The following is a 20,493-nucleotide window of genomic DNA, read 5'->3' as shown; positions in this document are numbered from 1 at the left end:
TGGACTTTGCATGTTCGAAGGTGGGCCTCAGAATGAACTTGACCAAAACTAAGTTTATGACAAATATGGTCCTCAATAACCATTTAACTATTCAAGACAAAGTGGTAGAACTGGTGGAGAAATATACGTATTTGCTAAAACATGCGAAAACAAAACATGGGAAATAAAAAGACAAATTACCTTAGCGTGGGCAGCCTTTGGAAAACTGCTAGACACGTTTAAGGCTAACATACCAACTGGCCTCAACAAAATTAGGCTCAATCGGATGAAGGCTCAAACGAAAAACCCCAGCTAACCTGGTAACTATAAACTAGATGTAGAAGCCCAATAGAATGTAGAAGCAGAAGCCCAACCAGACCTATGACATACGTCATTTCAGTGCCAAGAATAGACAGGAAATTGTAAATGAGCAATTTTCAATAAGATATTTTGTTTCTTTATACAGTTAAATCATCGAGCAAAAAGACAAAAGAGGGAATCTAATCGTTATGGAAAGAAGACCAAAATTCATAAAAGTGGCCTCTTAATATGGTGGACATATCCGGAAATGCAAAGCGCCAAATTTAAATTTTATTACACTTCACAATAATATTAAAAAAACAGGAAATATAAAATATTTCATGTTTTTTTATAAGGTCGTAAAACAGTAGCTATAAAATATTTTTCAAAATGTGTCTTAGACGAGAAAGTTTTAATTAAATAATAACGATAATAGTCTAAAATGTGACACAATTATTAAAAAACTTCAATAAAAATAAGCTTTCCTGTGACAGTTGAGACAAACAATAACATAACCCAACTAAATTTGATTTCTTAAACAAGAAAAGAGACTCTCTTTCCTTGTTTTGTCCTCCGGAGGCGTGACAGCCGTGCCGGAGGCATCAAGGAATTTGGATATCGGTCAAAATACTTGGGAATTCCAAGGTTGGCCAAATCCAAATTTCTAATTGATTCGATGCAGGGAAATTCCACTTTCGCTACGTAAAACAAAGGATTTGTTTTACATAAAAGCAGGTAGATTTTCTCTCATCAGTCAGTCGAGCTTGCCTCTTCTACTGTAGACCTAGTCGGTGCTATTATTGTTCCAACTAAGTTATTGTTTTATTTCTGATTTCCTATATACCATTTTTGTTTATTTTAGCATTATTGTATATTCAGACCTTTTCAGGTTAGAATATTCCATTAATCTATATTTGTTCATGTACTGATTGTTTGATATTTTATTTGAATATTTTGATTGTTTATTTTTCTTGTATTTTGTGTCTAAGTTGTTCTTCCGTAAGTTAAGAACACTTAGAAATATTTATCTTGCTTTTTTTCTATTTTATATATTTGATTTTGTACTTTGTATCTAAGTAGTTCTTTTCGGTAAATCAAAGAGCTCTTAGAAGTATTTCTCTGATATCTGACTTGTTATTTTATTGTGTGTCTAAGTCGTTCTTTTCCGGTAAGTCAAAAGAACCCTTAGAAATATTTTCAAATCGCATTATTATTTCTGATATTTTTAAGTTAAGAAAATACTTATATATTTGTCTATTTTCCTTTTTCCATTTTTTTTGCTAAGCTGTTTCTTCCGTAAGTCAAGAAACACTTAGCAATATTTTCACATCTTTTCTATATTTGATTTTTCTTATTTTCTATTATAAGTCGTTTCTTCCGTAAGCCAAGAAACACATAAATATTTGTGCATTTATTTTACTATATTTGATTCTCTTGTTTAGTTTCTGTTCTAAGTTGTTTCTTCCGTAAGTCAAGAAACACTTAGACATATTTCTATAATCTGTTTCATTTTTGCATTTCTCGTTTTATATTTTGAGTATTTTAATTTTCCACTTTAAGTCGTTTCTTCCGTAAGACAAGAAACAGAAATATTTCCATATTTTACTCTCACATTTACATATTTCATTTATCTATATCTCTGTCCTAAGTTGTTTCTTCCGTAAGTCAAGAAACACTTAGAAACATTTTTCTTTGCATTATATTAATTTACTTGTTTACTAAGTTATTCCTTCCGTAAGTCAAGGAATACTTAGATTATTTTTACCTATCTGTTTTCCATTTTTGCTCTGTTACTTTGTAACTGTTCCTTGGAACCGTTACCTATAACAGATATTTGTCACTGGAACTGTTATTTATAACAGCGATGGTATTTAACCTTTCTACCAGCGACAAACCAAAGATGGTGAATATTCGATCCAATTCCGGGGATAGGAAGAAGCCCGAAGAGCCGGCGATGGGTCCTACAGGCCCAAATGCCCCCTCTCGGCAACAGTTTAAGGTGGCCTCTCAAAATGGCACTTCCCGTCTAACAATATTTTTGCCCCCACTACCTTTACATTCCCTCTTCTGTTTTTGCTCGATGAGTTAAATATTGTCAGACCATTTACTTATTGTAATAATGTTACAAATTATAAATTGGGATGTTATATAAGAAAAAAAGGAGATAATACGGGTCAGATTATACATGCAAGTTGCAACATTAGCACACAATAAAAAACGTCAAAATTTTAACTGAATCCTTTAACAAACAATAAATATTTATTTTTGTCGCCGCTACTGGTAAAATAATCCGCATATATAGCCATATAAGGATTATAATGTAAATTTTGTAACGATGGATTAAATTTAAATTGATAAAATTAACTTCAAATTTCAGCACCCAGACTTGTAAATCGTATCGTATGATGCATCGATAATGCACCTTATTATGTAACCAATCATGCAATGATTTTTTTTAATATTTTCTTGTACGTACGCCAGTGAGTGTTCATTTTCTCTGAAAGACAGGTTTCCAGCCAAATTTACAAGTGAGGATGTTATCAACGAAATTCAAATTTATTTTTCAATCACTCACTTCTGGTGACAGTACTCCACTCCAGACCGTTTTTCATTAACATCGATAAGTAGGCTTCCACAAAAAATATACATAAAGGGGATTACTCTTAAACAAAGAACTCATTGGGCTGTGCTTTTATTTTGGCGTTTTAATGACGAGAATTTGGTGCATAATATTAAAGGTTATTAATAAGGATAAAATAGACGTCGCTCCATAACCAAAAAAATAATATATTTCATTATTGATCTTAGATACCTTGCTTCTTTTGCATTAAAAAATTGAATGAAGTTATATCTTGTTTTTAACTGAATAGATTAGTACAGTATGTCCCAAATTGGTATGTTTTGCAGATACCGAAAACTAACGAAGATAGAAAAAAAAGTAGTTAGATGTCATGACTTCTTTTTACCTTAAAGAAACGATTTCCAAATCAAATCAATAGCTCTTCACATTAGCGAGATAAAGGCGCTTATTATAAAGCGTCGAAAACGACAGGGTTATATATATTCTTTATTAAGATTTGAAAAACTTTATTGGAACTTTTGATAGATATATTTATGGAAGGGTTCAGCGGCGTACAAAAATCTTTTTAGGAGTCTCACTAAGGAGATATAATACAAAAAAATATGTACGCCACTGAACCTTTCCATAATATTTTTATCAAAAAAAGTCTTTTCTTTCTTCCAAAAATTTTTCTTAAGAAAAAATGTATATATAACCTTGTCTTTCGACATTTTGCAATAATCTTCCTGTATATCACTAATGTGGAGATCTATTGATGATTTGATTTACCAATTGTTATTTTAACGAAAGAAGAAGTCATGACATCTTAACTACTGTTTTTCTATTTTCTCTATTTTTCGTTAGACCCTGCAAAACATGCCAATTTGGGACACCTTGTGTAGTCTTAGTTCCTCTTACAGCCTTATTTCACTGCTTAATTTATTACTAACATGTTTACTATACTAAAATCACAATCAAAGAAAATCATTCATCTGTGGTAAAAAAACTTTAGTTACAGCTTATTTTAAAGATTCTAACCTAAAAAACTAACCTAAAAACTATTTTTTTTTTTTTCAGTTTTTTGATAAAATATAATAGCTTTAACAGACGAAAATTACAAAGTAAGGGCTTGTGTCGGATTGACCACAAGTACAGTAACGGTTGTTTTGCATCAGGCTTTTCACTGAGTTCCTACCTATTTATCCTTATTATGGATGCACAGATAGAAAAATTAAGGATGACGCCTCCTTGGACAATGGTCTTTGCTGATAATATCGTGTTAGTAGTGGAAAACAAAAAAATGTTGGAGGATAGGTTGGAAGGTTAGAAAAGGGCTTTTGAAGAGACTTGGGCTAAGCAGGTCAAAAACGGAGTATATCTAGTTATCAGGAACAGGAATTATTGGGGACATCTAATTGTTTAGAGAAAAACTTAAAACGAGTGGGAGAATGTAAATACATTGGCTTCTACATAACCGAAAATTAGACACTTCTTCTTCTAAATGTGCCTATCTTCTAGAGATGTTGCCGACCACATTGACCCATCTTATTCTATTTACAGCAGCTCGAAATAGATCAGTTGATGTTAGACCAGTCCATTTCCTAAGATTGGCCAGCCAGGAAATACGTCTACGTCCAGGGCCTCTCTTACCCTCAATATTGCCTTGTAGAATCAACTATAGAAGTCGGTATTTATCATTACGCATGATGTGGCCGAAGTAAGCCAATTTTCTGTTCCTTGCGGTGTTAATAATTTCTTTGTCTTTTCTTGCCTCTGGAGATTAGTAATATTAGGTACTGTGGTGTATATATTAGACCCTCAACATACTTCGGTAGCACCACATTTTAAATGTCTTTACTCGTTTTATGGCATCTTCTGTAAGGCTCCAGCTTTCTACTTCATAGAGGAGGACACTAAAGACCTAACATCTAAAAATTCTTATGCGTACATTGATACTTAAAGATAAGTTGCAGAGAATCTTCCTAAGGCTGTTGAAAAAGCTTCTGGCTTTTTCAATACGAGTTTTATTTCGTAGCTGTAATCCCAAGTATCCTTAATATTGTAGTCCAAATAGCATATTTTTTCCACTCTTTCTAACGGTGTATCGCCTATTGTAATTTGGGCGTTTATGTTGGTGTTGTTAATAATGATGATCATTATTTTTGTCTTCTTGCAATTTAGTTTTAGGCCGTATTTGTTACATGCTTCTATAACTTTATCAATCATCCTTTGAAGCCCCTGCGCACTATCTGCCAGCAACACTGTATCATCTGCATATCTAATATTGTTTATAAGTTGACCATTTACAACAATCCCATCTTCTGATTCGTCCAACGCCTCTCTAAAGATGTTTTCAGAGTATATGTTAAATAATCATCATCATCATCCAGCCTTCATTTATCACGTCCACTGCTGGACACAGGCCTCCCTTAAACTCCTCCATTCTTTACGATTTTGTGCTCTTTGTTGCCAATTTTTCGTGATACGCCTGATGTCGTCAGCCCAACGTGTAGGTGGTCTGTGGTCTTCATCTACTACGTTTGTCTGCTCTTGGCTCCAATGTATAATTTTACTCGTCCATCGTGAGTCATGCATTCTCGCTACATGGCCTGCTCAATTCCATATAAGTTCCGCTATGCGTTCCACAACATCAGAAATACTCGTTCCATTCGTCTCTGTGCCACTCTCAATTTCGAAGCCGTAGTCTTGGTGAGTCATAGTTTCCGCCCCATAGGTCATGACTAGTAATACGAATTGGTCAAACACTTTTCTTTTGAGGCTAATTGGTATGTTGGCCCTAAATGTGTCTCGCAGTTTTCCAAAGGCTGCCCACGCTAAAGTAATTCGTCTTTGGATTTCGCATGTTTGGCATGTTAAATAATGCCGGTGACAATATGCAACCCTGTCTAACTCCTTTTTCGACTGTGAAGACATCGGACAGTTCATTTTCTAATCGTACTGTTGCTTTTTGTTGGAGATATAAGTTTGGGATCAGTCTTATATCCTTACTATCGAGTCCTGATATTTTTAGGATATCGATTAGTTTCCTGTGTGTGACTTTATCAAATGCCTTCTCGAAATCAATGAAACATGCATACACATCGCAGTTGACATCTGGCTCTCTGGATTAAAACTTGCAAACTAAAAAGTGCTTCCTTCGTTCCGAGTCCTGCTCTGAATCCAAATTGAACTTCCCTCAGGTTTTCTTCTAGTTTGTTGTACATGCGCGAGTGAATAATAGAAAGGAGTACTTTAAGTACATGGCTCATCAAACTAATTAATCTATGTTCTTCACATTTTCTACCGTTTGGTTTTTTAGGAAGTGGAATGAATATTGATAGTAGCCAGTCTTTTGGTAAGTAACCAGTCTCGTAGATGTTGTTGAAAAGTTTCGTAAGAGCTGTGATTTGGTGTGCCTCTAATAGCTTTTAAATTTTACCATGCACCTTATCAGTTCCTTATAATTTTCCATCTTTAATCCGCTTAATGGCTATAGTTACTTCTTCGTTTGTTATTTCTGGGCCGAAGAGGTTGTTTATTTCAGTCGGACTTTGTGCTGCATCTTCGAATAATTCTTGCATATATTCTTTTCATCTTCGTAATTTATATTCAATGGTAGTCAAAATCTGGCCTTCAATGTCTACAACTATACCTGTATTGCGTTGTTTTCTGGTATTCTGTACCTCTTTAATTTTATTTTTGCATATGGAAATCGTCATGTTTGCGTTGTAGTATAGTTTTATGCAACTTTTTGTATTCGTTGTCAGTTCTACTTTTTAATTTTTTTCGCTCTTCCATCATCTGCAATATTTTATCCGTCATCCATTCTTGCTTCTTTTCTCTTTTTGATTTTAGATATTCATAACATAATCGAAAATGAGACACTCGATTGAGAAATCGCCCATAGAATACAGGCTGGTTGGATTAACTGGAAGCGAATGAGCGGGGTACTTTGTGATCGAATAATCGGGGAAGTGTGGCCTGTAAAGAAGATTCAGGAAAAGAAGATGAAAAGAGAACAGACGAAAATTCTAAAATTCAGTCAATTTCACTTAAATTATATTAATAAATAAAAACATACGAAACAAATTTTGATGAATTTACACATAGAATCTAAAACAATTGTTAGATAGTAGTTACAGTGACTTTCAAAAAACATTCTATTTTTGGTCATTTCCCTGATAGACTAGGCAAATAGGCAAAAAAAGGTAAAAAAATGTTATCTAAAGTTTTATGGAGGAAAATGGTAGGTGGGAATATAATACACAAAATTAACTTAAATTAAACAGCTAAAAAGTTCGGTGGTGATTTGAAGGTTGAACTGAAACAAAGCGAGATTTTTTTTAATTCTGGCGCAATTTGACATCCTATCCAAAAATTTCAAATGCAAAAGTTATAGATAATATAAAAATTTACAACTTTTGTAATATAATGTTTTTAAAATAACCAAAACGCGATCTTAAAAACAAAGGGATCATTTCAACTCGTGGGGATCATTTTACCCCCTCTTTCCTACATTTCATTAACTCTATTGTTTTTTAAACAATAAATCATAAAATAAAAATATTGACAATCAAAAAATATTGTTAATCTCACTTCATTGTGACCGTTTGTGTCTTCAATGTGTTTAATTCGTGGAATAATTTTAACATTTGTTTTAAATACAGATTTTAGTCCTCTACAAATAGTTCTTTGTCATGACTTTTGATGTAAAATAATTAGGGAAGCAGGAATGCAACAGTGTTTAGAATTTCACATTGAGTTTTCTATGGCCCGTTTGACGATTTCCCACTCGATATAATAAACATAAGAATTATCACACAGTACTAAAATATTTACTGACCTATTTACTTTTAATTTGCAACAAACACTTCTTGACATATTTTACTAATTGCAACAAAAACATGTCAATTAACAACTGTAAATAATAAATTATAATGGCTGTTAATTAGATGGTATCAGTCACATTTTACGAATAAATAATTAAATAACTTGCTAGGAAAACAAATTATCGAATGACACTTCGTATAAAGTAAATGTTGCCGATCACTATAGCAAGACTCGCTTTATTTTTTGCCATATGGACAAACTATTCAGCACTTCTTATACCTGTATATTCTCGAATATTTTGGGGCCATGATTGTTGTCTTTTTTTTTCTAATTTTTCGTCGACGTTTGATTTTACTCCTTAGTCTCAGCTGTAGTATGTGATATTTTTCTACTCCTAGTACGTGCCCCATTTATGCTATTTTTCTGTACTTTATTGATAATATGATACAAGGCATCACCGAAATAACAAAAACAAACTGGAAAGACGTAACAAATGCATCTACATTTGTAATGAATTAGATAGAAGAGTGCTGCCAAAAAATATTGCACGATTTTTTATCAAATACTGACCAAATAAGAGAACAAGATGAAAAACTGCTACTAGTGATGCCACAAAACATTTCGCCATATATTGTCAACCTAGTTTTATGAATTTTTCTGCCTTTGATGATTTGACATCTGTATTACAGTAGTCTAGATGTTTGTCAAAGTCTTCACTATTTTTAAAGTCACTTTTTTTTAAGTGCCGTCTTCGATTATGAGCCCCAAGAGGTTTTATTTTTTTAGATATATATCGGACCAGACCGGACGACCGGTTTTACCCTGTGTAGCTGCTTTTATACTCTCAGTATGCGCAGGAACGGTTTGCGCGGAAACGGTCTCAGCGGGATGGGTTGGGGCGAGGGATCGCTGATGTAGTGGTCGCCATGTTGCCGGCAGTCGTTTTGCCGGCACAAAGCTATTTTGTGGCCTGTCTGAATATGATGTTGAGCTAGGGCTGAAGTAGTATCGGAATGTTATACAAATATAGAATGTTCGTAAATAAAAGTTATGGATTCGTCGGTTTGTCTGTCCTATATATGTACGTGGAAAGCTGGAACAAGGTATCTCGTAGACACCATGGTCTTCGTTGGGATTTGGTCTTTTACGGATCTGAAGAGATCGGACAACTTGGAGTGAGTTATGACGATGGTTTTGATGTTTAGAGGGTTGAGAGTTCTACTGATCTTGTCAGTGATACCTTTTATAAAAAGTAGAAAAATTTTGGGGTTATCAGGCGGCAAGGTTTCGTTTTTGGATGGAATGAGGTATAGATGTTTTTGAATGCTTCTATTGATTTGGGTTTTGTAAAAGTGTTTGCCTTATTAAATTGATTTCGGGTGATATGTGATTGTTGTCGCTAAGTCTTATGGAAAGGAAAACAAGAGTGTTGATAACTGAATTAAGTTGGGCGGGGTGATGATGTGACTGGGCATTGCGATAACGGTTTGTATGGATGGGTTTTCGATACACGGAATAGGAAAAATTATGAGGTGAGTATTTCTGAACAAGAACATTAAATAATGGCAAAGATGCTTCAGACCCAACTTCCATCGTGAATTGAATATTGGGATGTAGTCCATTTAGGTGGGAGAGAAAGAGATCTTTACCATGGGGTCAAATGACAAAGGTGTCATCAACGTACCGTAACCAGTAGGTGGTACCTAACCTAACCAGCAGGTAGGTTTGAGATTTGGAAGACAGGGCTGTAGTTTCGGAATGTTTCATATAGGTATCAGCTATTACTGGAGAGAGGGGGAATTCCATTGTAGCACCTTTGATTTGATGATAGAAATGATTTTGGAATGAAAAGTATGTATTAGACATGCAGTGTTTTATAAGAGACAATGTGTCTTGGGGATTTGATGTTCAGAGTCCAAGATGTAAATGGTTTCATCGTTGTAAATGTTGGTAAATAAAGAAACAATGTCAAAACTAACTAGTATATTTGAGGGTGAAATAGAAACGTTTTTCAGAAAATCAATGAAATGAAAAAGTTTTTCACAAAGGACGAGATTTTTTTGGTTAATGGTTGTAAGGATAAGGCGAGATATTTAGCCAATTTCTGAGTAGGGTAGTTGAATGCACTGACGTTGGGTCTTAGGCGGACATTGGTCTTACGGATTTTTGGACGGCCATATATCTTTGGAATTCGGGATGCCTTTTAACTGAGGATAAGAGATTTTTTGATGTCTGGAGGTAAAGTAGACTTATTTATGATGGATTTGGTCGTTTTTTCTAGATAGGTGGTGCGATCGTTTAAGACACGTCTGTATTCTGTGGAATTGAGAAGTTCGAAGATTTTGTCGAAATAATTAGAAGAGTTGTGACTTAATAAATGTTACATGTAGAATATAACTGCAACCCACATTTTATCCACAAACCATTACTTGATGTTATTAAAAAATCAGACTGCCGTTAACCTCAATCAAGTAAGATATAAATAACAAACAACTACTAAATTGTATTTTACCATATTTTAAATAATTGTAGCTCTCATCTGATGATGCCAATGAAAATTGGCGAAAGATACTGAACTGTTAAACAGAGTACACTTGGCTTTCAATCAGCTGCATACCCAATTAACCTCAACCCCCCTTTATATATATATATATATATATATATATATATATATAGATATTTTGGGTTTTGTAGTCAGATACTGGCCTTTAAGTAAAACTACAAACTAGCTTTGTTAAGATTTCGAGTTTTTTATTTAACTTTTTCTCAATACATACTAAAAATGAAAATGAAAAACTTTATTATACAATGAAGTGGTTGTATCTTGTGAGGATATATATAGTGGTCGACAGGCTTACCTTGTGAGGATACAAAATTAACAGAATCTCTTAACATTTGATGACATTTTATTAGTTTGATAGAGGAAATGCCTATGCTTATGAAAATCTTCTTAATCCGTGTAATTTTTATGAGACTTCGACGCTGTTTAATCCAAAAGACTTTTGAGGTTAATATTAAATCCTGTAATCGTATTAATCTTAGCTCTAGGTTCAATTGTACTAACCGCGGATATATATATATATATATATATATATATATATATATATATATAAAATATAAGCAATAATAATTTGACAAAATTTAGTGATGGACTTTAATAGACATTGACAAAAATTACAAAAAGTTCCATTTACCAAAATATATGAACAGACATGTCACAAAAACCCCAAATTTTAAAAATTCAGAATTTTTCCAAACGCCAGCTAGTAAATGCAAAACCTATTTATATATTTAAAAAATTTAGTCGAAAAAATAAAAATGATGTTGTTCTTGTAGCGTTATATTTTATTACTTAATTTTCTCACTTGCATTTTAAGCCTAAATGGTTTTAGTATCATATAAAATGAAGTATTCATTGCTTATGTCCCTGTTTATATTTTTAACAACGTCAAACATAATTATTAACACTGTATATCATACTAAAAACAAAAACAAACTTAATTATCCAAGTTGTTTGCATATTTGAGCAAAACAGTGCCTTGAGGCTGTTACACTGATATTTCCTACCTTAAATTTTAGATTTAACTCCTCAGTCTCGCAATATTCACATATTTTTACACACAACCACTAGAATTCGACACTTTAGTACTTTACGATACGAAACTTTCGTATGTTCAACGAGCCGTGGCACTACGAAGTGTATAAAGTCGAACTAAATGTGTACCTAGACTGATAAGAACGATTACCTATTATCTGACGCTATCTAAGTAAAGTCATCCAGATTAACAAAAATATATTTATCTATATACCATACTAGCTATTGTTTCGGAATAATAAGTAAGAGATAAGGTTAATCGAAAAGAAAACATCATTAATATTTTTTCATCGATAAGAATAATTGATCACATTTCTGCAAAAAGGAATGATGATTTGCTGTGTCTTTTTTTAGTATCAGGTATTTCTGAAGAGGTGATGATCAATACTTTCTTACGCGCAACAATTTTAAAAAAATATATTCAACACTTAAGCTCTGTTCATACCACTAAAATCTGTTGACCATTGACAGTTTACCAATTATCAATTCTTCTTTTAGTTAAATTACTAAAGGTACTTCAATTCTAACAGCTTACCCTATGGTATCTTATTGTTTTATTTAACAGCTATGCACTATTAGAAGATCAAGAGAACAGAGCAAACAAGGCTGCAGGTTGCTGAATGAATCAATATTGAGAAATAAAAATGTCGGGAAAGAAATGAAATGACACACGCAGCAAAAACAGGACCCAACACAGAGAAAACAAAAAGAATGATAGAAAGAGCAGAGATAAAAACCCTTAGAAAAATCGATGGTAAGACAGTATGGGACAGAGCTCGATGTACAAAAATATACAACGGAGATGCAAGATGGAGAATATCCAAGGGCTGAGTAAGAAATAGAAGAGTAGATTAGAACAATCATATAAGCCGAATGACAACAAATAGAGTAGTAAACACAACGAGAAACGGTTTCCCAATAGGAAGACGATTAGTATACAGGGTGAGTCATAACTATTGGGACATAGACTAAGGACAGGTTATTTGGACCAAAATATGGCTATTGGGCCAAATATGCCTTAATAAAATGTTGCTGAGAAAAAATATACAGGGTGTTAAAGATAATTTTTGTTTTTCGTTTTTTGCTAATAGTTTCCCTGTATATTTATAAATTGCTATCAAAATTGGCACAGAGGCATAATCTTAGACAAGAAATAGTATTTTATTTACAATTTCACTATCAAATACCAAACTAATAAACAAAGTTACAACTAACGTAAGGTTTCCGTTTTGACGATAAATCAAAACTAAACACATTTTAACTTAAAAGAATTTTAAACTAAATGTTCTACATGGTCTCCTCCGATTTCTATGCCTTTTCTAATTCTTTTTATAAAGGATTTTCGGACGTTAAAAAAAAATTATTCTGTCCCCTTATAAGATTAGCTGCAATTTGAATGTATCTCCAAAGTTCGTCTCGTGTATTAATTTCATTTTCATAAACTAAGGACTTCATATGTCCCCAAAAATAAAAATCTAGCGGGTTGTACTCAGGACTTCTTGGTGGCCATTGAAAATCACTGCCTCTGCCAATCCATCGTTGAGGAAATACGTGATTAAGATGATTTCTAACAGCTAATGAAAAATGAGGTGGCGCTCCATCCTGCATAAACCACATTTTTCTTCTTACATCCAGTGACAGATCATCTAAAATATCACTAAGAGTATTTTAAAAAAAGAATAAATAAGAATCTCCATTTAAATTCCGAGGAAGAACATAAGGCCCTAGTAGTTGGTCGCCTATAATGCCACACCAAATATTCAATTTAAACTCATGCTGAAAATGTCTAGCTTTAATAGCATACGGGTTTTCTTCTTCCCAATAATGACTATTTCGCCAATTAAAAACCCGTCGTCTGGTAAAAGTTGCTTCGTCGGTGAACATAATATTCTTAATAAAGTGTCTGTCATTGCGATGTTTATTCAGAATACGTTGGCAAAACTGTAACCGTCGTGGAAGATCTGTTGGAAGTAAATTTTGAACAGGAGTGAAGTGATAAGGATGGAGGTTTTCTTTTTTTAGAATTCTAACAATAGACGACTGACTTACTCCTGTTGCTGCTGATAGATGTCATGAACTTATTTCAGGATTTTCATCTACTCGAACCAAAAGTTCATCTTCTTGATTATGTGTAATTTGTTTCGGTCGACCACCCCGATTTTTAGTGTGAAATGACCCAGTTTCACCTAAACTACGATATAATCTTGCGAAAGTTTTGTGATTTGGTTGCCTTCTGTTTGCGTATAACATTCCATACCTTCTGGCTGCCGAGCGACCGCAAAAATTTTCTTGTGCGTATACGCAAATCATATCTCGCATTTCTTCATTAGTAAAATGATTGTGACGAGGCATTTCAATCAAAAAAAGTAATGATTACTTTTAAAAAATGCAACATTACACTACACTGTCACATCAAAAATAATTTACTCTGAACAAATGACATTTACCAACAACAATTATCTGACAGTCCAAAGCATACTTTTCATAAATGAAATAATATTTGAAATCCTTTTTTAAGACTCTAAATAGTTCGACTGCGTTTTTATCGAAAACGGTTGAAATTATCATGTTTACACAAGAGTACCCATTTTACGTAAAAATGATGTTTACGTCATATTTTCTAATAAAAATTACTAAAAAGTTTCATCAGAAAAAGTTTAGACTCAATTTGATCATTAGGAATGATCCACGTGGCGCCCTCTATGACAAAACGTAAAATTGTAAATAAAATACTATTTCTTGTCTAAGATTATGCTTCTGTGCCAATTTTGATAGCAATTTATAAATATACAGGGAAACTATTAGCAAAAAACGAAAAACAAAAATTAACTGTATCTTTTTTCTCAGCAACATTTTATTAAGGCATATTTGGCCCAATAGCCATGTTTTGGTCCAAATAACCTGTCCTTAGTCTATGCCCCAATAGTTATGACTCACCCTGTATAACTATAGCTTACACAAAACAGCATAACTATAGCTTACACAAAACAGACAACCAAAGTGCTGAACTGTAAAGGAAAATCACTTTAGCATAGGCCGCATATGGAGCTCTATTAGACATCTTAAATGACAACATGTCAAATTATTTGAAAAAGAAAACTTTCCACCAATGGATGCTTCCAGTCATAAGGTACGGCGCCGAAATTCTTTCCTTAACCCAGGCTACAGCAACCAAACTCAGAGTGACCCAAAGAAGAATGGAACGCGCGCCACTTGGACTAACTCTAAGATACGGGATTAGAAACGAAGAAATAAGAAAAAGTACAGTACACGAGGGACAGATGACGTCAAAAAATCTCTGGGGGAAATTAGCTGCAAGAAACTCAAGACCGATAGAACTGGAAGAAATTAGGGAAGACCTATGTTGAACTTTGGACGCAGAAGGCTGGATGAGGATGATTATGATGATGACAACACTTTACACTAACTTAAATGGTTTTCTTCGAGTATTATCGAGAAGCTAGATGGCCTCAATGTTTAAGTAACTATGGAGTCGTTGTTTATGACTACCTGACATTTTGATAACTTTATATACATCTTCCATCGCAAGTTCCTTGTAGAGGTCGACATTATTGATGAACTTAGAAGCATTAACAACGTTCCATAATACTTTATTTTGGAATATGACTCTGGATGATCTAGATATTATGTAAATTCGCGCAGCCCTCGAATTGGCAATCATATGTCCATACTGGTCTTAGTATTTGTTTGTATAACAGTTGTTTATTACGTATGGACAATACTGATTTTTTTTTTCACCAGCCGATATATTTTTTTGTAACCTAGTTCTAGAAGAATGGCTAGTCCCCCCTTTTCTTTTCAATATGGATTTTTCAGCGAAGACTTGCAGCAAGTGTGATGCCTAACTATTTTGCGGGAGATGCATATGGTATTTGGACGTCATTTATTCTAATTGGAACGTTTTTGATTTTTTTATTTGTAAAATTTACGTGAATTTTATTTTTTAACAACTGTAATTTTTCTGTTACATCTTTACTGGTAATATCTTCTGCTAGGATCGCAGTATTAACTGCAAAGGAACTCCTGCTTTGATTTCTTTTGTGTCTATGTACACGTCTTCGTGCTTAATTCTGTAATATCTGTTAGATATGTATGACTGCATAATTTCTGAATATCTTTTAGGCACAAATAAATGATTGTATAACAGATTTTCCTTTCTTCTAATGATTTCTCAATTATATTAGTAATTCTGTGTACCTGATCAATCGTAGAATGTTCATTTCTGAAGCTGAATTGGTGGTTTGGAATCACATTTTCTCTGCTATTATTAGTTTTATTCTTTTTAGTAGAAGTTTCTTAAACAGCTTCGATATCACAGTTAAAAGTAATATTAGCACAGATGAGGAGACTCATCGTTTGGTAATTTCCCTGGTTTTATATTATTAAAACCTCAATATTTTCCATAAATGTGTGACATATCTCAATCCAAATTTAGCATTAATTAGGTGGGTCGATTTTACTATGATTTTAGTAGGCAGGTTTTTTAGTAATTCTCCAGTGATTAAATTATATTCTGGTGCTTTCTTTGGATTGATATTGATTTTATTTTATCATCTACTTGATTTCGAGATGCTGGTCTGATTCTGTCTTCTAACTGCTTATTGTCTAATAATATTCAATGTTTTAGTGTATTTTCTGAATTAGTATCAAATCTCTCTGGCTTTTGCTTGTTGCTAATAGCCCAATGCTCGTCTTCCAATTTAATGGATGGAAAATTAACTACTGGTCTTTTTAGCCTTTTTGTTGCATTCCATAGAGAGTAGTGCTGCTAGAGCGATGGTAGTTTTGGCTTTTTAATTGGATTTGCTGCTATTGGCTCTGGGGAGGAAAAAGATAGTGAAATATTTAATTTACGCTTTTTTATATTTCTTTTCTGTTTTCTTATCCGCTCCATTTCATTTGCTAACCCCTCCAAATCAGCCCAGTATCCAGGTTTGTCTGATTTTCCTTCTTATTTTGTTTTATCAGCCCTTGCTGTTGACCCTGAATTTTGTTGTGTATTCTCAGGATGTGCTAATCTTTATTCCAAGTATGTCATCAAATCTACAATTAAAACTACCACATTTTTATTCTTAGATAAGTAATAGAAGAATAAAGAAAAAGATAACTAGGAACTCCGGATACGATGTAGACACAAAAACATCAAGACAAACTTTATAATATTCATATTTTAGCATAAACATCTTCTATAATACAATTTAGACGCTGTTCCTTTAACAAAATTATAGTTAATATCAGTTGGTCTAACTGAAACACCCTGTATATTAATCTTATATTGAGAAAATGCGCAATTTAAAATACTTATTTTAAAGTAATATAATGTTTTTAAAACGAGTTCCAAACTTTTTAACGAATTTGTTCTAAACTTTATTGTGGATTATTATAAATTCGTCGAAATTTGTATAACCTTATGGAGACATTAATTAAATCATTTTTACAGGTTTGCAAGATGCTATATCGAAAAATCTAATTATCGCTGATAAATCAGTGTTGTCGGCTCGGATTCTTGCCATTAATGCTTCCACGGGATCATTAGTTAATTGCGCATGGTGGCAAAAACAAGGACTGGATATCGGCGGACCGAAGAAGATATCAGATACCGGTATGGAAGTAGGAAACAGACCCAATACCGAGTATCCTTGGTAAGTAGAAATATGCTGTAATTAGTAACTTTTATTTAAATCTAAAGAAAACTGTATTATTACTTTTAAAATAAATATAAAAAAAACATTAGAATTTAGTTATAACTAGGAGTATATTGTCCTTTTGAGATTTTAACTTTTATGCAATATCTTATTGGATTTCATATTCTGTTAGTTCTTAATAATATTTAGTTTTTTTTTTATTTACAAAAAAGCCGCTTTAACCTAATAAGGTTATTAGCAGACTTTGCTTAGTAAATTAAAGTCTTTTTCTTAGTAAATTAAAAACAAAAGTAGGTCCTCTATAGTGTTTTTTTATTTTAAAATGTCTGTAAGAATGTTTGGTAAATGGTATTTATTTCTTTACCGATTGAACTTTTCGCATTTTTCCACTAGCACATGTTTCACCATAAGGGGTGAACCTCACTCATCACAAATTGGGATACAACATCACAACATAATTCTTCTTTCTTAAACACATGTTCATGAGAAAACTGGGTATGTCCAAGTCGTAAACGAGAAATAATTATATTGATCAAGTGCTTTATGAAGTAGCTTTTTAGATCCATAATTACAGATTGGGATAAGATAGGGATACTGTTGTCGTTTATAGCTTCTTTGGCATTTTGTGTGCCAATAATTTTGTCTGATTTGTTTTACTACATGCATTGGGATTTTTGAAAAAAATAAATTTTGGTGTATTTGGGAGAGCGTTAGGGAGTGTTTAATAAATTGCAACACAGACTTTTAAATTCAACCCTTGAGTTGTGCCAGTATTGCACATAAACATTTTATCTTTCAATACCAATTAAGGCAAAGACAAAATTGGCATTTTTGTTAATTGAATCAACTAAAATAAAGGTTTAATAACGACTACTACAAGTTACTTGAATGAGGAAATGTGTTTATTAACAACTATAAGAAGAACGAAATACAAAAAGTATGTATTGATAATATCAGCGTGAATTAGTGGAATACTCTTGTCTTCACAAAGGCTAGTAAGGTCTTTTTTCTTTTTTTCAGTTATTGGCAGGCTCCCAGTGTAAGCCTTTTATAGTTCTATAATATCCATGCTTTCTAAATCTTTTCTTGTTTTTTTCTTGGTGGTATCAACTGATCTTTATTCCTCTTGTGCAAATGAACTTTTAAAATAGTGAGTAACAGAGCGTTTTTTATATGAATTTTACAAAATATTGTTGGAATAAAAAGTATTTCCTTGGACATCTTCATTGAAAATTGTCGCTGTTTTGGTATCTAACTTTTTCAGGTAAAAAAAATTGTTATGACAATTCGTGCACTTCAAATGGTTGTTTTCAATGAGCAGTTCGGATTAGAATAGCGTAATGAGTCGGTAAGCAAGCAAGCAAGTAATTTAATTAAACCCAGCCTGTGAGAAATGTTCACCCCTAAGAATTACGTTTGGGTGTAACAATTCATTGGAGCGAGGTGTATTAACTCGAGTAAAAAACAGGAGTCACTCCACCCCCTTTCCCCCCTATAGCACTCTGATGCGCGATAGGGGCACAACTATCAGCCAAATGCTCTTTATGTGGAGGTCCTGGCTAATAGAACCCCAACATGGTTTCTTAATCGAATCCAAAACTCAGGGCAGCGCATTGTCGCTATATTCCTGTTATCTTAATGTGGCTTATCCGCGAACTAAAATTGCTTACTTGGGCCTCAAGTCTCCGCTCTGAGCCAGGCTCAGTTCGGCGACTTGGTGCTCAAGGGGTTGGGCCCTACGTGCCCGGGTTTTTAGGGTTTTTGTTAATTTTTTTGGTGGCCGAGGCCGGTTTTTTGTGTATTTTTTTTTTGTTTTTTTTTGTAGGTAGCCCTGAAACAAAAATCAAAATTAATGCAATATCTATACTATGTCATTGAAAATATATAAAAATATGAAACAATATAATAATATGGAGCTTGTCCTCTTTAAGGCAACCGAGCCCACGTTGTATTTGGCGATTGTCCACGAGTGTTTTTGATCTACGAACTGTCTTCATTGTGCATTGTTGTTGTTTTTTGAAGTGATTTCTCTCTGGTGTCATGTTTTCTATCTGGTGTAATTTTTATTTTCTCTCTGGTATTATTGTTTTAGTCTACTATTTGTTGTTTAGGTCTTTTGTGCTTCCATCTGTGGAAAGCGTCATACCTCATTATCTCTCGCAGTATGTGACTGGGGTGGTTCTCTAACTCCGCGAACTTTATCGTAGCTTTTTCTTTCATTGTGTCAGTCACTCTGATTTGTTGTAAATCTCTAAAGAGGAATCTTTCTGCTACGTATCTCGGTACGTTGACTGCTACTCTTAGGCTGTTGTTGTGTGCCGCTTGTATTTTCTCTTTTGATGTGTTACATATGTGTCTCCATGATGCATAATGTTAGTATAGGCAGGATTAAACTATTTATTAATCTTATTTTTGTTTTCAGTCTGAGTTTGCTTTTTCTTCCTGCTGGGCCTATGCTCTTCTTATTGATGCTCTTGCCATGTTGACTTTTTGCACTGTGGCTTCTACTTGTTTGCTAAATGTTAAGCCTTTGTCTATGATTACTCAATGATGAGAAAATTTGAGAAGTTTGTGTTCATTGTAAGGATGTGTCTCACCTATGTAATCTGTAGTTTTTGTTTTAACCTTACGTTTTCTAGGATATTCTTCCAAAAATAAGTAGTCGTTTATTTTTTTGTTAATGTTTATTGCCAATAGATTAAAATATATTAAATATCACAAAATTAAACATTTAACGGGCTTATATATATAATATATAATATATTATATAATATATTATATAATATATTATATAATATATATATATATATATATATATATATATATATATATATATATATATATATATTCGAAAAAAATATTTGAATTTAATAAATGCAGGCAGTACTGACAGAAGATTTAGTAGTTCTCGGCAAATATTTCAGCTTTCATCTAACTAAAAAGCAAGCAAATAACGAGCCTAAAGTATATTTTGATAACAAACTGCTACTTTGTAATCCATACCACAAATATCTGAGCATTATAATGGATAGAACACTGTCATTCAATAAACACTTAAAAAACATTGCCACCAAATTAAACACTCGAAATAACATTTTTGACAAATTTTGAGGAACATCCTGGGAAGCAAATGCCACCACCCTTAGAACATTAGCTGTGGTCTATTCTGTTGCCGAATACTGTGTTCCAGTGTGTCTGAACAATAACCGTTTAACAAGGATTATTTGCAGATGTGTTAAAAGTACCCCTACTGCATGCGTCCCTGTTTTCAATCATATTATACCTCCAGACATCCGTAGACGAGAGAGTCTACTAAGGGAATATAGAAACATAATTGCAAGCCCCCAGCTACCAATACATATAGATCTCCGAGATATCGCACTGAATAGGCTTAAATTTAAATATCGCTCCCAAATCTTACACCAAGACAACTACATAAGGAAGATTTCAGCTGTCACGCAAAATGGAAGGAACGCCTCGAAATAGTAGCTCCCCCACAGATACCAATAAACTTCAACGAGCGCCTATTAGGTATGTAACTAAACCTTTTGTAAAAGAAGACT

At 33.3% G+C, this 20,493-nt stretch overlaps 2 protein-coding genes across 4 annotated transcripts in view; one reads left to right on the top strand and one right to left on the bottom strand.

Annotated features, from left to right (window-relative positions):
* Window positions 1–11,400, bottom strand: part of LOC140448096 (uncharacterized) — a 61,193-nt gene extending 49,793 nt beyond the window's left edge. The window contains exon 1 of the mRNA XM_072541155.1: window positions 11,237–11,400. The gene's annotated coding sequence lies outside the window, so the exon portion shown is untranslated. The remainder of the gene's footprint in view (window positions 1–11,236) is intronic.
* LOC140448094 (probable G-protein coupled receptor CG31760) overlaps window positions 1–20,493 on the top strand; it is a 412,547-nt gene that overhangs the window by 193,683 nt on the left and 198,371 nt on the right. For all 3 annotated transcript variants that reach the window (XM_072541150.1, XM_072541151.1, XM_072541149.1), the window contains one exon: window positions 16,726–16,927. In XM_072541150.1, the coding sequence (XP_072397251.1) occupies window positions 16,726–16,927 (202 nt within the window). The remainder of the gene's footprint in view (window positions 1–16,725; window positions 16,928–20,493) is intronic.

Source organism: Diabrotica undecimpunctata, chromosome 8 (genome assembly GCF_040954645.1).
Source record: "Diabrotica undecimpunctata isolate CICGRU chromosome 8, icDiaUnde3, whole genome shotgun sequence".
Lineage (NCBI taxonomy): Eukaryota > Metazoa > Arthropoda > Insecta > Coleoptera > Chrysomelidae > Diabrotica > Diabrotica undecimpunctata.
Note: the sequence above shows the minus strand (reverse complement) of the source record. Positions and strands in the feature narration are given on the sequence as shown.